The sequence below is a fragment of the Aspergillus novofumigatus genome, assembly GCF_002847465.1.
Source record: "Aspergillus novofumigatus IBT 16806 chromosome Unknown P174scaffold_1, whole genome shotgun sequence".
Classification (NCBI taxonomy): domain Eukaryota; kingdom Fungi; phylum Ascomycota; class Eurotiomycetes; order Eurotiales; family Aspergillaceae; genus Aspergillus; species Aspergillus novofumigatus.
In genome coordinates, this window is record NW_020194274.1 from 4,146,696 (window position 1) to 4,163,393 (window position 16,698).

A 16,698-nucleotide genomic window follows, 5' to 3' on the forward strand; every position below is an offset into this window, starting at 1 on the left:
CCCGATTCTGTTGCTTCACCGCAATGATTCTCGATCTGTAGGACCGCGTTCATATATCTGTAGTACAATGGCAATAGTTCTTCTGGTTTGAGGTAACCCTAGAGGTACGAAGAGACTTTGACCCTACGAGAAAACTTATTCCATTCCCGATCCAAGCGTCACTTGCAGGCCTCTGCAGGAGAGACGTAAGAGACAAATGGCAAGCAAGGGCAAAAGCAACAGTTATAACAAAGCTAAAAGTCCGAGTCTCAATTCCACAAATGATTCATACAACGTCTAGCCGAATGGAATCCTTCAGAACTGTTGAGACCAAGAGCAGCGCCTTCAACTGAAGAGGAAGAGATGGAAGCCCAACCAACTCGCAAATCTGCATAAAATGTCCCACCAACTTGGTAATCGAAAGCCAGCACTCCAATGAAAACTCATGAGCAAAGCATGAACGTACAAGGATAGAACCCGGACGGAAAGCCACAGGAATACAACCATTAAGATGACAGCCAAATGAGTTATGCAAATGCCATGGCATGCCACGGCCCCAATGAACACCAATCTCGAATTGGTTGACCCTCCCAAGAAACAATTACACCACTCCAGATAAAACAACACCGTCGCTGGTAAGCAGTTCCAACGTTGTGTATGCAAACACTCTGCATTCAAATTTACGCTCGCTTGCGCAAAACTCGACGTCCCGTGGCTGAAGCTTCACCTCCTGCGGGAGCGGTGGCCTTCCTGGTCGCAGACGCTGTGCTTCTTTTGGCGGCCACGGAAGGCGCTTGGTTGCGGGCGATCGTTGTCCTCTTAACGGGGGCACTGGCAGAAGAAGCAGTGGTTGCTTTCCTAGTACCCGCTCCTGCTCTGCCTGGCTTGATCACCGTCGTTCCCGAAGAAGCGGTGGAGGAGATGCTCCCTCTGCGGTCGAGTTGGGTGGCAGGGCGGGAGAAGGGAGAGCGGACAGTCTTCGTTGTCGCGGCAGCTCGGCTGGCGGGTCTCTTAGCTTGGGATGGTGGCCTCATGTCCCTTGTGGAAGTTGTATTGGCCTTCGTGGTCCGCGACCGTGCATTATCCGCGTTTCCCGCTGCACTGGCTGACGTCGATTTGAGGGGCTGGATGGTTTCAAGGGCGACATGGGACGAGAGAGATATGATGAGTTATGGGGTTTCTCGGGAGATGCACGGAACGGTGACTGCGGATACGTTCTGGAGTTCAAAGACTTTGGAGAGAGGATCCGGTAGTCTGCGCCTCGGACCTCCTGAGAAACGACGCGTGAAGTACCGGCCGGATTGGCACGCCTCTTGGGATTTTTGAGTACATCAAGAGAGTCACCTGCAGCAGGGGCGTTTTCCTTGTCCGAATAGAGTCCCTCATGACTTGACACCAGTCCGTCAGCGGGCGAACAAGGATCGGAAGATTGGACAGGGTCATGGTAACTCACCTTTGCCTTTTTAGTCTACGTGTGCTTGGGCTTGCAGTAGAGACACTTTGTTTTCCGCGTTTCACTGAGGCAGATGTGAGATTGCGCGTTCCTTTACCGGGACTGGCGTGTTTCTTGGGGGACAGGGCGGTCTGTTGCATTCGGAGAGAGTTATTGTGCTTCTCGAGCAATTCACCCATTTTGGCCTTTCGAAGTGCGACGGGAATACGGTTAATGCGCCTTTCGATTCGAGACCGCAGATCATGTGCCTGGAGAGCGTATTGTGCGCGAAGCTTGCGAGCTCGTTCTGTGACTGTACCTTGTGTTAGTACATGGCGCATCCAGAACGTTGAGAAGACCATACTCTCTAGTTGCAAATTATCGATGAGGGCCTGCTTCTGGCTTCGGGTTATCCGTAGCTTCTTGTGAGGAGGAGCATCGGTGGGTGTTCTGGCATCGTCGCTAGGATACGCGTCACGGTCTGCGTCGGGAGACTTGCGTTTAGTAGGAGAAGCCATCGCAAAGTGTGCGTCAATACGTAATTTGATGAAAACAAGTTGATTGATCGCGACAAATAAGAACAGAGCGTTGGGGGAAGGTCAATGAAGAACGATGACTGCGCGTGGAGGATGATGTTGATGGCAGTCTACCGGGAGAGTAAACAAGCGCTGACTTAATTCGTCGTTAGCTTCCGAGCGGAGTGTGACATCTCGCCTGCAAGCAGCTCCAACCTCCATCGTCACCTCCGCCCATCTTCATCACTTCCATCACTGTTAACTTCCTCACTCCACTATTGCTTTTTCTCAGACCTTTTATAATCTTCAAAGAGTTAATTCCGTCCTACTGGATAATATCTACATACTGCCTCATCCCGAACTTGCGAAATAGACCTTAGCCAAGATGTCGCTCGAAGCAACCATGATCATGTCCGTCCTTTCCAGCTCGATTTAAGCTATCTGTCCGTTGACTAACCTCTTTCCAGTGTGGATAATAGTGAAAGTAGCAGAAATGGAGACTATACGTGAGGATTCCTTGGTTTTGCCCAGCTTTGATAAGCTCTGTCGCTCAAGGGCTGACAACTTGCAGCTCAACACGATGGCAAGCACAGGTCGATGCTGTCAGCGTCATTCACAGCGCCAAAATGCGCGTGCATCCACAGTCTGCTGTGGGGCTCATGAGTATGGGTGGCAAGGGTCCTGAAGTTCTTTCGACATTTACCTCCGACTTTGGCAGCATTCTCGCCGGTCTGCACCGCACCAAGATTCATGGCAGTGCCCATCTCAGCTCCAGTATACAGGTGGCTGGTGTATGTCATCCGTCCTCGATCTCAAGTCTCGTCGATAGATACTGACGAAATTGATACTAGCTTGCTCTAAAGCACCGCTCCGAGAAGTCTCAGAGACAACGCATCATCGTTTTTTCCTGCTCCCCTATCGAAGAAGACGAAAAGACCCTGGTCAAGCTGGCTAAGAAGATGAAGAAGAATAATGTGTCGATCGATGTCATTGCCTTTGGAGACCTGGAGTCCGATCAAACCAAGAAATTGGAGGCGTTCGTGGAGAATGTCAAGGGTGGCGACGGCTCCAACCTAGCCATTATACCCCGGGCCCGAACCTGCTCAGTGAGGAGCTTCAGGCCACGCCTATCTTGGGCGGCGAGGCGGGAGTAGGCGGCGCCGGTGCGGAAGGTGGTGATGGCGGCTTTAATTTCGAGGACGCTGCTGAAAACGACCCTGAGCTCGCATTCGCCTTGCGTCTTTCGCTTGAGGAGGAGAAGAACCGGCAGGAGAAGGAGAAGCGTGAGAGGGAAGAGGCTGAGCGCAAAGCGAACCTAGAAAACATCCCCGAAGAAGGTCAGCCGGGCGGGGAATCGAGTGGAAGCCAAGGCAAGAAAGAGGACGGTGACAAGATGGACACCGCGTAAGAAAGTGTCGTGTGACCTTTTATATGGTGGATGACTCTTAATGCATACCCGGCGTTTCTCTGTATTGACATCTGCTCTTGTAATTCTAGAAAGCGTGCCTTCCACTACGCGCTTTGAAGAAGTGATATGGATTGTATTGCAAAGTCTATCATGCCACAAAACCGTACTCCATGTCATCACTGACCACTTCGCCAAGTAGCGAGCATAGTCCATTCGCCAGCACTCAAAAGTGGTCTAATCTCAGTCCCGCCAACTCATCATGTTCTTCCTCTCAACCAACCACCTAGATGTCGATCAAACGCCTCGCACCGGACAGGCATCTCCAGCTGATAAAAAGGGTTCTTCATCACATAATCTGAATATAACTCGTAGATCTTCTTAATCACCGCATCAATGTTCGCCATGAGCGGATCCGTGAACAAGAGGAACTTGGTCCCCGTCAAGGTCTGGAAACACGTTAACCGGAACTTATCCGTCTCGAGCGATTCGAGTCCCGTCACCGGTACGCCGGGGTTAGGGAGACTGTATGCCGACGCGGCCGGCGTCGGGGTGGATGTGCCCGAGGGCGACGAGAGGGCGACGTTTGAGGAGGACGCGGGTGTTGTTGGGAGGGGCGCGGGAATGGGGATTTTGGGGTGATGGAGCGGGTGATGGCGTGGACGCTGTGTATGACGGTTGCTGTTAGCGATTTGCTTTTCAAGAAGGTGATTCTCGCGTGGGAGGGCGGTCATTCGAGACAACGTACCCGTGAAACGTCCCTGCAAGGACGAGGTAGTCATTTGTGGAGAGTTTGCGCAGGCCCGGCTGGAACTCGCGCTGGTAGATCAAGCCGCCGGCTTTGTTGATTATGATTAGGGAGAAAACGGCCCTGTGTTTGAGGTTGGTCAATCGCGGATGTGTATGGGTGGGGGAGAGGTCTGATGTACATGGTGGATAGATAGGATTCGGACAATCGTCCTGCTGAGGAAGGGAACTTCAATGCTTTAAATCGTGCAGCATCACTCTAATTCGTGATTCGAGGATGTTATAAGCGTGGTGTATATCGGATTGGGAATCTCATGTCATCGTTATCGTGTCGTTATAGTCATTGATATTGGCCGCACCTGAGGGGATGCGGAGATAGGAGTTGCTAAGGTACAGATGTCTGCTGGTGTATTTATTCCGCACCCAAGATACAGAGAGATGATGCGGTGCGGACGTCGCTCTGACCGCCAATAGAATGCTTAGGTAGTCAGGTTGCAACTAAGTTTTAGAGGGCATACAGATCAATTTCAGCTCTCAAATATACTCTTCGGCTTTGTTCATTATTAAGATTCGCAGCCATTTCAACCCAGATGCAAGTTGTTCGGATCAGTTCTGAGAAAAGTTTTCTGAAAAAAGGCTGCTGTCATACGACTTGTCCTCCGCATTGTCCAACTGTCAATATATCCTCCACGGTCCAACAACGGCACCGATCTAGGAATCAATATCGACGACAGTGCTAACCTCGACAATGTTCTTCCGCAGAGTTAGTCGTCCGTCTAAGAAAATAAGACAACTATAGACATACCGGGTGACCCTCTTCCGCTACCGCTTCCAATGACGGACTATCATACCGAACAGTCCCCTTCCCTCCTCGACCTCCAGCCTTGACATAAGCCAGATAGTCAGGAGCTCCAGGAATGTCGGTATTGTCCGCAATGACCACAGGCCCTTTGTGGAACAGCTTGAGATCTTCACAGAGCTGCAAGCCACGCAAATAGAAACTTCTCCCAGTGATCGAAGAACGCCATGTCCACTGCCGCCGCCTTCACCTTTCCCTCTGTATGCAATTTCTTGAGTGACTCCGCAGCAGGCTCCTCCAGGACACGAACGAGGTCTTCCAGCCCAGCGAGATGTATAAGGTCTCGAGCTACCTGAGCACTTACTGGGCTCAGTTCAAAGTGTAGACGTTGCAATCGTGCACATTCTCACCATGCAGGACGCGTAGAATCGCGCCCCAGGCGATGGCGGAGTTACCAACATAGGTACCGAATTCGATTATTTTCTTCGGAGGCGGCTGCAATCTTGGAGTCGTTGACGGGCTAAGGTTAACTTGTTCTCTTTGGAAATCATCATCCGCTTGTTCTGTGCGAAGGCCTCTATGGCCTTGACCAACTCCCAGGGCAGGTTCGCGAATCTTTCTTGGGGCTGGGTAAAGATATGCTCGTGCAGAGCTAATGCCAGATCTTCAACTGACTTGGAGTCTATTAGTCTGAGGCGGGTATCTGGAGGAAGGAGTAAGATACGCACTGGTCTGGCCTCTTGCATCTTTGAGGCTGGTCTTTGGCTGAAAAACCACGGTTGGAGTCTGTTGAAATGGATGTTATCCCTTAACAACAAAGGAATGAGAGCAAGAACAGAGTGGTACAGGATTAGTCTGGATCTACTTTCAGTCAAAAATGCCATGGTATGAGGTATTTATACGCTGTCTAGACATTGAAGGAAGAGGAACACGCAATGACCTGATCGCCCGTCTCTGGATCCGTGCTACGCAATGGGTCGAGCTTTAACTTATCTCCGAGATGATAATCAGCGGATCAAACTCCAGTGCTTTCAAGATCCCAGAAAATCCGAAGCTTTGTGCACCGGAAGATGGTCTGATTTCCCGTCAGGGTTGCGAAGTAAACCACGACCCTACGTGGCCCTCCACTGCTTTACGCGTGTACGGGGTACAGTGAACGATCTCATACTGAATCCCACAGAGTGTCTCGGCCCCAGTTAAGCACTTGAATGAGACTGACAAGTCCCAAGGACATTCGGTACGCATTTGATTGCGAAAGTGTCTCCCAGTGACCGGGCGCCTGAAGCAGAACCGTTAAATCCGACGAAGCCTGACTCTAGAATAAGCAGGTACCTCCTTGACTCGGCAATATTCCATGCCTAGTCTCCTTGGCCGAACAGCCCTACATCAGCAGGCGCCTATATCCGTTGAGTGCAAATTGACAAAGACTTCGAGATGTCGCTACATAGAAATGCTTGACATTGGTACGGTTGTGTATATGCAGATGTGAATACTGTCCCTGGTCCGGGGGGAGACATGGGATCTCCACAAGGTAGTTGATAGAACTAGGGGCAACCGAGCAATCAAGATCTTCGAATATTATTAAGATTCTTGGTTGGATATTCACGTATGACACTGTTCACTTTTGAGTTCAATTGCTCGGGAAGGGAGCATTCAGGGGGATGTCTATCAAAATGCGTATGTAGTGGAAACCTAGGGCACATGGCTCGTTGTGAAGTCGTCAAGTCGTAAAGAGTCGTAAATCTTCCAAGCAAATATAAGAACAAAAAAAACAAACTATGGAATAGGACATGACCGGATTGGCTGGTGAAGTTTTCTCAATGGAAGATTTCTTCTGTCACTGCCCTCAGGTAGGCAGTTTGCCTTTTGAACTCGGCGTTCAAGACGAGCTAGCAGCAGCTTTCAAACTAACGATGATGCCGTTGACTCTTCACTCTCAAGGCCGTTCGAGTATGGTACTCCGTAGGACGGCAGCCATGCAAGGCTGAGAGTCGAATCAGAGTCTCTGGAGTCTTCAAGTCATCTTTTGTGGCTCACATGGGCAGTGGTTCTGCTGAGGAGCGCTGTTGCCACAGGTCTCTTGAAGAGACGACTTCTGAGATGCTCGCTCGAATGCCAAAGGAAGGGAATGAGCTGGATGAGTGCATCTCCCAGGCACTCTAGCCAGTTCGCGCTCCAAGTTCATCGTGGTGGATTATAGGGAGAGTTATCTCTCATGATGTAGACCTCCCCAACGAGGACGGCACACCCTACAGCCATAGAAACGGCAATGATGGGAAGGTTCACTCGTGCAAAGTCAAGGCTGCGGACGCGAATATGCTTCCTCGCAAGGATGTCACGCCAAAGGAGACCGGCTAACGACGCACTAAAAGCCGTGCTAAAGGCACCGTAGTTGACTCCGATCGCCATACTGTACACAGTCGCCCAAAATGTCCGGTCACTGATGAAGGTGCCGTCCACGTCGTTGATCTGCTTCCATGCTTGTATGATTCGGGAAAGGAGAATGGTGGTACCAATATTGGTGCCAGCAAACTAGTGTAAATGTGACAGATTAGTTGAGCAGGCCCGACTGTGTCAATATTGAGATTCGCAACTCACGTTACATAGGATCACCGAAACAAAGCCCATGCCTCCAATAGCTCCGACGGTCCCCGTCTTGTGCACCCAATGGTGCCATCCGTAAGCGAAGACCGGGACCCAGCCCTTGGTGACTAAGGCTTGTACGAGGACAAACATGGCAAAGGAGAAAGGCACAAGCGCAAATGGCATGTGTGACACAACCGCTGTAGCGGTGGGGAAAGTCTCCTGCGACCATCTGTACACGTCTGCGGCAAGAGACACCAGAGTTACCCGTTCTCGACCGTTTCCTGATGCGATTTCGTGCGATACTCTCTCGGAGAATATCCGTCTTTCCACATCCATCTCAAGACTGGAAGCTGCACCTGACAGCTCCCGTGGCGTTGATGTGGAGAGTTCCTGCTTTTCGTTCAGCGTGCTCATGGTGTCGGTTTTGAATTCTCCGTTCTGCAACCGATCATCCTTGGGTGCCAGTGTCGAAACGGATGATTCTAGAGGAGATGCCAGCGTCTGACTTTGGCCATCCGACATTTGGGACGAAAAGCCGGTAGAAACTCGATCTGATGGCCGTACGCTTGTGACATCGGCCGTATTCCCCTCATCGGTGCCTGGTTCAGCGTGGGGCTCTTTCCGTAATCGGGCTTCTGTCGATTCAGCGAATTCATATGCCTCGGCAATCTGTTGCGCGCGCATGGCTTCCTCATCTCTAAGGGCACGCTCCGCTCGGGCCTGCTCAATTTCTGCGCGGCCCTTACGGGCAATCTCGCGTGTTTCACGACGGTGGTACCATCCAAACGCAAGATCCCAGCACAGCATGACCCCCGCAGCCGGCAGGGTCACCCAGTAAACGGGTTTAGGGTGGCCTCGTTGGCTAGAGGCATTGAGGGCTAGCAGAGTAATGAGCGTGGCCGCCATGATGAGAGCTCCAAATGCAGCGCCTCCTTTATCCAGGAAAGGATTCATGATCTCTTCGAGCGAGAGCTTTTGTTCATCGTCCGCGAGGTCTTCTTCTTCATCGGCCCTTCCCCTCGCATGAGGTATGTTGGGGTTTACGGGCTTCTTCTCTTTTTCTTCTTCTGTGAGCTCGTGCATCTTGATGGAAAGAGGGATGAGGGATTCATCCGCGAAGATGATGTACAGTAGAAAGGGAAACAAAACAATGGCGGTGACCACGACGGGAACAATCATGTTAGCAGTGTACTCAATGAATTTGACCTGGAAAGCCCCCGCTAGCACGAGATTGGTTGGGTTCGAGGAGACAAGGATCGCGGAGGCGACGTTGGCAACAGCAAACTGACTGTGAATCCAAGCTCTTGGATGGACGATGTTGCTTGATACTCGGGTCATATAGGCGAGGAATGCGGTACCGGAGAGAATAATCGGATCGTTTCCAATGAAGCTTCCTAGGCCGAAGAAAAAGGCGTAGAGGTAAAAGAAGAGCCGGTGCCCGACCTTGCCACCTTTTTGAAGGACTTTGAAAGCCAGGTACCTAATCAGACCAGATGCATCGATGGAGATCGCGATGTAAGCCAGGGTTAGGAAGAAGGCCATGATATCGATTGGGATGATATTGTCGGCCCCAAGCGTGCCGCCGCGCACTTCCTCCCGTCCGATCGCCACGATCGCCAGCAGAAAGAGGTCTGCTATGAGCGGTGCTGTGACAAAGTTAAGAGGAAAGTTAAATCGTACATATGGCTTAAGTTTGCCATTGTGGTCTTCCTGATCGTCGGGTTGAAAAAGATTTTCCCTCGGAGGAATAATTCGCAATTTGCTCAAAAAACCCAGCACTGCATTTGAGAATGCGCGTGGGACGTAGATGGGAATATGGAAGGGAAAAAGGACGATGATATCTGCAAGAGTCAGTCGCTTAGGATTCGATGCGGTCCAGGATCGCCTAGTAGACATACTAGTGATGATGAAAACAATAAGAGTGACGATCGAACGCCAGTTCTTGATCTTGCCGGTATCGAGATCCGCCGCCATTCTGTAAACCGTCCTTGTATGAACCCCTTCAAGGCTTGCTGGAGATGCAGGGTTTTCCCCCTCGATTTGCGTTTTTTCGAGCTTGAAGCGTTGCGGCCCGATGCCGCAGTGAGAGAAATCAGATGCACCAAGGACTGCAAATGTAGAAAACGCTTTCAGGAGACAGGTATAAGCACACAATCAAGCTTTAACATGTAACAGGCGCCATTTGAAAGTGTCTCGTCCGCTTTCTTGTCTTCAGGGCGCAAGAATAAAAAAGCCCCCTGGTCATAGAGAATTCGACCAGCAAAGCTGACGTTGACAGGAATGTTCGGACTTGATTATAGGTCGGTAACCATGTCGTCCTTCATGCACACTCCACCTTTGCCGAGTCAGTCAACAACCACATCCATTGTCGAAGAACAGAAACGGATAGAATAGATCAAAAAGAGGACGATGGCCTTCTATATCATTATTGTCGCAATAGCACTTGATCTTCTTGGCCTGGAGGGGAAAAAAAAAGGGCGGTGGCACAAGACAGATACACGCCAATGTGCAACCAACCCTCAAGCGGTTAGCAGTGATGGTTGGCAGCACATTCTTAGGGATAAATTTCGATTAGCCGAATGCTAATAAGAATGACCTAGTCACCGAAGCGAGGCGCAGCAGAGCACGTAGCCAAAAGGAAAGGTCTAAGAGGCTCAGAGTCCCAGACAGTGTTCTAGCAGGATTCTTTGGAGTCTTGGACTCTTGGTTCCCCGCCGACAACTGCTGAGAAGAGATTCGGCCACTAGCCTAGACTAGGAACCAAGGCATTAAGGCCTTCACTAGCTGGGCGTCATGTGGGGACTGCGCCCCCAGCCCTGCCACCAGCCCACCATCAATCATCACCTCGATTCTCCATGGATAGTCCGTACCATGGGCAAGGCAAGTGGGCATCTACCTTGACTTGTATATTTCCAACGAACGAGTGGAATACTGGTCATTCCTCTATCAGCCGTCGAAACACCATAATTAAAAAAGCTGGGGGATTTCTCATCGGTCCTGATCTGTGTGAGAGAGAAAAAGAATCAGCTATAGCCCAAACAGGAAAGGACTGGCAGCAGGGCTAACGCGCCTCCAGCCGTGTCTACCAGTGTCTGATCACGTCTTTTGCCCGGTGCCAGCCACCTTCTTGGTGGTTTCTGACCAGCTTTCGTACTGGGCTGAACTTTGTCGGGGATTCCTCGTCCATCTGATCCTTCCAGTCGTCGAATAGCAAGGACGCCTCCAATAAGCCAGGCTCCAGAATACCTTCAGAGCGAACTTGAGCCGCATGTGGGGGACTCGGCTTTTCGTGTTCCAGGGTCTTCTTGATTTGTCGCAAACAACTCAGGCGAATCTTGAGGCGAATGAGGGAGTGACAGACATTTGGCAGATGCCAGATCTGTCTGTCATCTCTTGCAGAATCGCCCACCAAGTACTAATGATAACCTATCTACAGTCATTTTGGACCGTCGTAGGGCGTTGTTAGCCGAGGGTATGCCCGATTGTAGACCTGTCTGCTTACGCGTGTCTGCTAGCCTCACGAACGACAATTGCTGCTGGAGTGATGGGATCGTCCTATTCCTCTTCCTCCTTCCTGAAGAATAATGACTCGACCTTTCTGCGTCAAAGATTTGACCTAACATCGAGTCTAATGACTAAAGTCCGATCTATAAATTGTTTCCACGGCCACTCCTGTCTCCACAATTAAACCACCTAATTTAATACACAGATTCCTGGTTTAGTTGTACGGACAAGCATTGATCTTTGGGCGATACCATGTCTAGTTATGCCGGCAATATCCCATTCATCGACGGAACTCAATAGAACGCTCAGTACCCCCGACGCGGCCAGCGACATTCTGCAGGTCATTTGTGCCTGGCCAGTCTCCGGCCAGTATGGCCCAGGAACAAGGATTCTGTATGTGGCCGTACTCATCTGCCATCTATGGACTCTGTAGAATCCACTACTTTGTGACCAGCATTTGCTAATATTTCTCTCCGCGGTCCTCTGCCATTACAGGTACTATGTTCTTATAACAACCTGCGTCTTTGGTCGCAGAGCGGAATGGCTCAGAAATGCCTGTCTTGCCGCTGCACTACTTTTCCCTGCCGTTGCAGCCCTTCATAGTATTGTGCTCGCGTCACTGCACATCAAAGGTAAGCTCAATATTCGTGTCTGGTATATCCTACATCCTAACCGACGACCTGTGTTCTTCAGATGCTGTCGATATGGACGTTTTTGGAGCTTTTCAGCTTTGCTCAATCGGCATCTTGACAGCTCCAATCACCGTTAGACTATCAAAAACGTACTTCTATGAACCCGGCCGGAATATCATCTTTTTGTGGACTGGTCTTATACTTGCAGGTAAGTTTCCTTTTCGGTGCTGTTGTACGACTCTGCTTAACTTACCTCTCCGAAGGTCTTCTGAGCTTAACAATCGAGTTCTATCGGATCGAGCCGCACCCCTGCACGGTCAACCGTCGTCCGATATTCAAGAACTCTGATGAATTCCATTACGGTACGACTATGTGTGATCTTCCTTGCTCCGTCCTAGGCGGCCCATTCTCGCCTATGCGACAGGGCTCGGCAAATGACATCTACGTCATCCCTGTACCAGAGAAGCTTACGTTTGGCGCTGCGACGCTGTTGGCTGCTGCATGTTGTATTCCAGCCATCCTCTCGCTCGCGTCAATGTGGAACAAGATTCTTGAGATCAACTGGACCAGACGGTTCGGCAATCCGGACCGGAACAAAAAGCAGGACGAGGTCATTGAAGGCACGAATGGTGCGACGCTCGGGACAATGAACAAGGTCAATGAAATGATCAGATCATTTCTGAGTGTCGTAGAGGTGCCCATATTCGGGGCAGCAGTCCTCGTAATTATCCTCATTGGCGAGATGAACTTTTTCAGTCGTCAAGTCAATTATCAGACTGAGCGAATACAGAGTATAGGTAAGTTTTCCTGTGAATACATCTATGGGAAATATACCGGTACCTGACTTGTGGGTAGGCCAATGGGCCCCGATTGTTGGTGCCGGCCTTGCTGTACTTGGATCGCTGTCGCTGTTCTTGGCAGCAGCAGTAGAAGATCAGGAAGAGGATGTGGAGGAAAAAGCTAGCAGCACTTACTCCGGTCCTCTACCTCGCGAGCGCATTCTGAGTGATGCGGAGGCGTCTTGCGTCCAGGATCGACCAAATTCTCCCGGCAGCGACAGCAGTTCCTCTATGGAAGTGGGGCATACGATGAGTCGAAGTAGTAGATGGCCGCTGAAGCGCTCTGCAACAGAAGATCAGGGCAGTCGTCGCAAAATTGCCCGAACCCTTTTTACCGTCAGCAATTGGATGAGCAATGCAGCACACGATCGATATCAGAATTCCGATTTCAAGAGCGGGCCAGCACTGCGGTTCCCAGAGATACCCGGCGAGGAAAACCGGAACGGCGAACTGAACAAGATAAGGAAGCAGTACAATCGCGGTCAGAACGCAGACGAGTTTAGCACATCGGGGTCTCCCGAGCGGCTTTCCCGGGTGCCTAGTTTTACGGGCAGCATTTCTTCTCGGCGCGGCCTCGAGGGTAGCCCGCCAATCGGCAGATCTTCTTCCCCTGCGCCGAGCACTGGTGGAAGATCGCAGGCTAGCATGTCGCAGGCCGATCGGAGCTCGTTCGACGTACAGGATCCTTCTTCAACCGGAAATGCTACCAGAAGTCATTCACGAGCCCGAGGTAACACACTCGAAGTGCCAAAACCAGTTTATGCCAGTGGGGGTCGGATAAGATCATCCGCTGCTCCAACTAGGGCAGATGAAGAGTCATCAGGGGGAGACAGCTCCCCGATAATCGTGGTGTCGCCAGATCCTGGCCCGACTTCCCCTGGATCAATCCCACGGACACCCCCTTGAGCATGCGAACGGTTACTCGCACCCATGTAGCAGCCTGCCAATCACAAACCGAAGGCGTTTTATTGGCACGGTTAGCTGTAAGCCAGTCAGGCGATAAGTCCGCAATTTTCTTTGGGCCTGTTATGCCCCATAATTACCGTGACATGAGGCAAAGAACGCTCCGAGCAAGAGTCCTGTCGATACATTCAAAGCCTCGTTCTACCCACGCCGCTCGACAAAACAGATTCCAGATTACGGGGTCCCATGCCCTTCTGGATAGTCAAGCCGCGGCGTGAATCATGGCTGCTCACTGTTCAGTCTATGCTGAAGCCGCGTGTTGGTTAGTCCTGGGGCCGGAAACTTTGTATTCTCAAACGGGTAATCTAACACTACAGCAGGCAACAGGGACTTCTGAGAATCATCCACAATAGACTTGGTTCAGCAGGTTCTCTTCATTGTATATTTCAAACCACATTACATCTATGGTCCGAGTCGTTGGAAGGGCGCACATACAACTCAGGCTTTTTGTATTTAGAAGTATCTTCAAGGCCAGAACTCATTTGTAAGGTGATAAAGAGATGGATATATTCTGTACAAAGCACATAGAAGACGTTTCAGGAGAGCGAATGGAGTCATCGTTTAAAACAGTTGACTCAAGTCCAAAATCTGATTATTATAGAACTTTGATACAATTTACTTCACGAACAGAATAGGAGTGCTTTCATAACATATTGGCCCTCACTAACCTTGAAAATTGGCGCGCTAGGGCAATGAAGCTGATCGATGCCGAGGGTTTGGTATTCCTTGCATAAAGTCATTATTATGTTGACTTAGGGAGAATGCGATGCGTGCTAGGCACACTGTCGCGCACTTTCACGTTCAGACCAGGAGGATAAGGTACTATTGCGTTGTGCGGCCTGACTTGATCGGTAGGTTATTATGTATCGCTACGACCAGGAGAAGCAGAGTAGAAGAGTTCAAAGTTCATTATTATATATGCAGCAAGCAATCGAAAAGTCCAAAATCCATCATAACAATACAGGATATCCATCGTTAGTCATCAAGTTGGTCCAGTCCTTCTATATAACCTGGGGGTATAGCGTGGTTAAAAGCCGTGCATGCAAGGTACGCCGAAGTCATCAATCCGAGAGAAGAGGAGAAGAAAGGAAAATAAAGGAAAAAAGAAACGAAGCATTAAAAAAAAGTGGGAAAGACGGATGATTAGCATAGAGCAGTAAGCATCCATTGCCCTTTACTATCACGCTGGATGATCCCTTCACTGATGGCCCAGTTCCTTAGGGCGATATCCTCGGCCTCCTCAAGAGGGGTCTCATCCTTTTCGAAGTGCCGTCCAACATGGTCCATACGGTCATTCCAACTGTTCGGGCCGGAGAAACTGTGTCCGCAGAATCCACAGGAACTCTGTTGTGGCGGCTTGCGTTGCTCGTGCCAGCAGCGGGCGCGGACATCCTCGAGACTGGCCTCGAAGGCCTTCCGTTCCTGCTCGGTGGTGGCGTCGGGCCGACCCGCGAGAACCCAGGGTGCATGCATGCGGCGCTGGTGTTGGGTGAAGAGATCCTTGCGGTTAAAGTCGTTGGTTTGGTGGCCGGGCTGGTTGTGGTGGTTGCGGGTGGAAGTTGAGGCGTTTTTGTTGCTGGGTCTGTGACCGCCGTTGCAGTTGCCGACGTCGCAGCGGAAGTAGCCGAGTTGGACGTGCTGAGAGGCAATGTGTCGCTTCCATTCGTTCTTGGAGGCAAAGGTGCTTGCGCAGCCGTAGCGTGAGAAGCTGCAGACGAAGACATGGCTCTTGGTCGTCGACTTGGCGGAATGTTGTTTCGAGGCTGACGCCACTTTAGTGTTTGACTTGACTCTAGTCTTCCTCTTAGTGACTCGGTTCGGTGATGAACTTTTCTGAGGGGTGCAGCGAGACTTCCGATGTCGAAGGGAAGGTGGAGGGGTTTTGTGACCCGAGATACTATCCGAGCCACGACGATGAGCTTGAGCTGCCACGGCTTCTAATCCTTCAGAGCAGTCGTGTTCCTCGTAAACAAAGGGATGGGCTGGCGCAGTCACTGGATAGGATGATTCGACCATCGGCTCGGGGTCAGGATAGGTTTGTATCTGAGGCAAGGCGACCGAGCTAGTGACAGACATGACTGGCGAGGAATATTGTTCTGTCTTGACTGAGGAATCTCTCAGATCGTCATAGGCATAGGGTGGGGACGGGTAGGGTTCCATCATGTTGCTCTGCACAAAGCTACCATCAACGCTGCTGCCAGGGCTCTCTGCGCCAGAGATTGAGGAGTAGCTGCTCCAAGGTGATGCGACGCGATCTGGGCTCAAGAGAACAGGGTGAAGACCCGTCTCCATTACCGACAGGGGACCAGCAATGTGCGAGGGAAGAGATGCGTCGGTCCACGACGTATACGTAGGGAAGTAATGAGTCTTATGAAGGCTCTGGAGATCGGACGATCGCAGTTGGAATTGAGGTTCGCTGGGAAAGTAGGCTGGGTCGGTGCAAGGGTCAGAAGCTGGGTAAAGCTGGCAATCTTCAAATGATACACGATTTCCGAGCGTCATGGGAAGGATGTCGGCATAAGCGCTTGAATGCATTTTTCAATGACGTCTAAAGGGCCTGTTTGTCCTTGGGCTAAGCATGGACATAGGAGCCACCAGCAGCCTGAAAAGAGACAACTGGATCCTTTATAGTCTCCTGAGCGATGGGGGACATGCATTTCCAGCACTATTAAATTACGACTCAGCAGAATATGCCTTATGCGATATGCAGGAGTAGTCCATGGGGCGGCGCAGGAGGGCGATACACAGCATCCCCAGAGCATAGACCACGCCATCCTCTGATTTGGCACAGTTGAGCCGCAAGTCGCCCTTTGGCATCGTCGTTCGTGTTCCAACTTCCAAGTCCCAACAGCTCGACGCTAATTTGTCACGACAGGTATGGGTCGATTGGGAAACGAACCCACCAAGATGACAGAACCAGTCCAAAGGCCCTGCGGGACCCATGGCAGATGGTCATTTGGCGGACAGTAGTTGACCACGGGAGTTTCAAGTTGGGTGAAGAGAATTACCTTCTCACTCACCCCCCTTTTCCCTGCTTCTCAGTGTCTATATCGTCAGCATCTTGAGTCTGTAAGACGGTGAGACCCCTGAGTGACCGCCGGAAAGAGTAAGACTCATCGGCCGCAAGAGATAGAAAGATACCAGAACCAGAGATGCGGCGCTCGTGATTGGAGAATTCAGAGACATGAGACCGGGGTCTACATGGTTCATTGGTCAACGACGTCGGTTTCCCAAACCCACCTGGGGATGCCCTCCTAGTCAGTGTCGGTCAGGTTCGGACATGGCTGAGCGCCTTCA

General features: G+C 50.9%; 7 protein-coding genes across 7 annotated transcripts; 2 read left to right on the forward strand and 5 right to left on the reverse strand.

Annotated features, from left to right (window-relative positions):
* Nucleotides 1–659: 659 nt before the first annotated feature.
* P174DRAFT_427542 (uncharacterized protein) lies at nucleotides 660–1,929 on the reverse strand (the record flags this gene model as incomplete). Its single annotated transcript, XM_024825444.1, has 3 exons — nucleotides 660–1,103; nucleotides 1,247–1,367; nucleotides 1,433–1,929. 3 exons carry the CDS (start codon nucleotides 1,927–1,929, stop codon nucleotides 660–662), a joined length of 1,062 nt encoding a protein of 353 aa, XP_024687929.1.
* A 205-nt stretch (nucleotides 1,930–2,134) lies between these two features.
* Nucleotides 2,135–3,664, forward strand: P174DRAFT_437775 (proteasome regulatory particle base subunit RPN10). The gene is made up of 5 exons (XM_024826384.1): nucleotides 2,135–2,337; nucleotides 2,394–2,432; nucleotides 2,498–2,717; nucleotides 2,778–2,962; nucleotides 3,004–3,664. Exons 1-5 carry the CDS (start codon nucleotides 2,312–2,314, stop codon nucleotides 3,332–3,334), a joined length of 801 nt encoding a protein of 266 aa, XP_024687930.1. The 5' UTR covers nucleotides 2,135–2,311; the 3' UTR covers nucleotides 3,335–3,664.
* Nucleotides 3,445–4,565, reverse strand: P174DRAFT_437776 (trafficking protein particle complex subunit 4; the record flags this gene model as incomplete). Its single annotated transcript, XM_024826385.1, has 3 exons — nucleotides 3,445–4,012; nucleotides 4,080–4,201; nucleotides 4,261–4,565. Coding segments are annotated over 2 exons (543 nt in total), but the record flags the coding sequence as incomplete, so codon positions are not given.
* A 224-nt stretch (nucleotides 4,566–4,789) lies between these two features.
* Nucleotides 4,790–5,623, reverse strand: P174DRAFT_456821 (putative O-methyltransferase; the record flags this gene model as incomplete). The annotated part of the gene is made up of 6 exons (XM_024829472.1): nucleotides 4,790–4,831; nucleotides 4,884–5,079; nucleotides 5,102–5,229; nucleotides 5,265–5,379; nucleotides 5,409–5,551; nucleotides 5,606–5,623. 6 exons carry the CDS (start codon nucleotides 5,621–5,623, stop codon nucleotides 4,790–4,792), a joined length of 642 nt encoding a protein of 213 aa, XP_024687932.1.
* Nucleotides 5,624–7,058: 1,435 nt separating this feature from the next.
* On the reverse strand, nucleotides 7,059–9,437 carry P174DRAFT_361796 (putative arsenite efflux transporter ArsB-like; the record flags this gene model as incomplete). The annotated part of the gene is made up of 3 exons (XM_024821810.1): nucleotides 7,059–7,409; nucleotides 7,476–9,304; nucleotides 9,362–9,437. The coding sequence occupies 3 exons, from the start codon at nucleotides 9,435–9,437 to the stop codon at nucleotides 7,059–7,061; spliced, it is 2,256 nt and encodes a 751-aa protein (XP_024687933.1).
* Nucleotides 9,438–11,079: 1,642 nt separating this feature from the next.
* Nucleotides 11,080–13,623, forward strand: P174DRAFT_45793 (uncharacterized protein). The gene is made up of 5 exons (XM_024829597.1): nucleotides 11,080–11,360; nucleotides 11,463–11,599; nucleotides 11,661–11,807; nucleotides 11,863–12,396; nucleotides 12,455–13,623. Exons 1-5 carry the CDS (start codon nucleotides 11,230–11,232, stop codon nucleotides 13,342–13,344), a joined length of 1,839 nt encoding a protein of 612 aa, XP_024687934.1. The 5' UTR covers nucleotides 11,080–11,229; the 3' UTR covers nucleotides 13,345–13,623.
* Nucleotides 13,624–14,544: 921 nt separating this feature from the next.
* P174DRAFT_427548 (putative C2H2 finger domain protein) lies at nucleotides 14,545–15,936 on the reverse strand (the record flags this gene model as incomplete). The annotated part of the gene is made up of 1 exon (XM_024825445.1): nucleotides 14,545–15,936. The coding sequence occupies one exon, from the start codon at nucleotides 15,934–15,936 to the stop codon at nucleotides 14,545–14,547; it is 1,392 nt and encodes a 463-aa protein (XP_024687935.1).
* Nucleotides 15,937–16,698: the final 762 nt, after the last annotated feature.

What these genes read in the sequence shown, in the direction of transcription:
- P174DRAFT_45793 (XM_024829597.1), top strand. Translation starts at nt 11,230, where the DNA reads ATGCCGGCAATATCCCATTCATCGACGGAACTCAATAGAACGCTCAGT. An exon ending in GGCCCAGGAACAAGGATTCT is followed by an intron (nt 11,361 to 11,462) that starts GTATGTGGCCGT and finishes CTGCCATTACAG; the next exon opens with GTACTATGTTCTTATAACAA. An exon ending in CGCGTCACTGCACATCAAAG is followed by an intron (nt 11,600 to 11,660) that starts GTAAGCTCAATA and finishes TGTGTTCTTCAG; the next exon opens with ATGCTGTCGATATGGACGTT.
- P174DRAFT_437775 (XM_024826384.1), top strand. Translation starts at nt 2,312, where the DNA reads ATGTCGCTCGAAGCAACCATGATCAT. An exon ending in AGCAGAAATGGAGACTATAC is followed by an intron (nt 2,433 to 2,497) that starts GTGAGGATTCCT and finishes GACAACTTGCAG; the next exon opens with CTCAACACGATGGCAAGCAC. An exon ending in CCAGTATACAGGTGGCTGGT is followed by an intron (nt 2,718 to 2,777) that starts GTATGTCATCCG and finishes AATTGATACTAG; the next exon opens with CTTGCTCTAAAGCACCGCTC.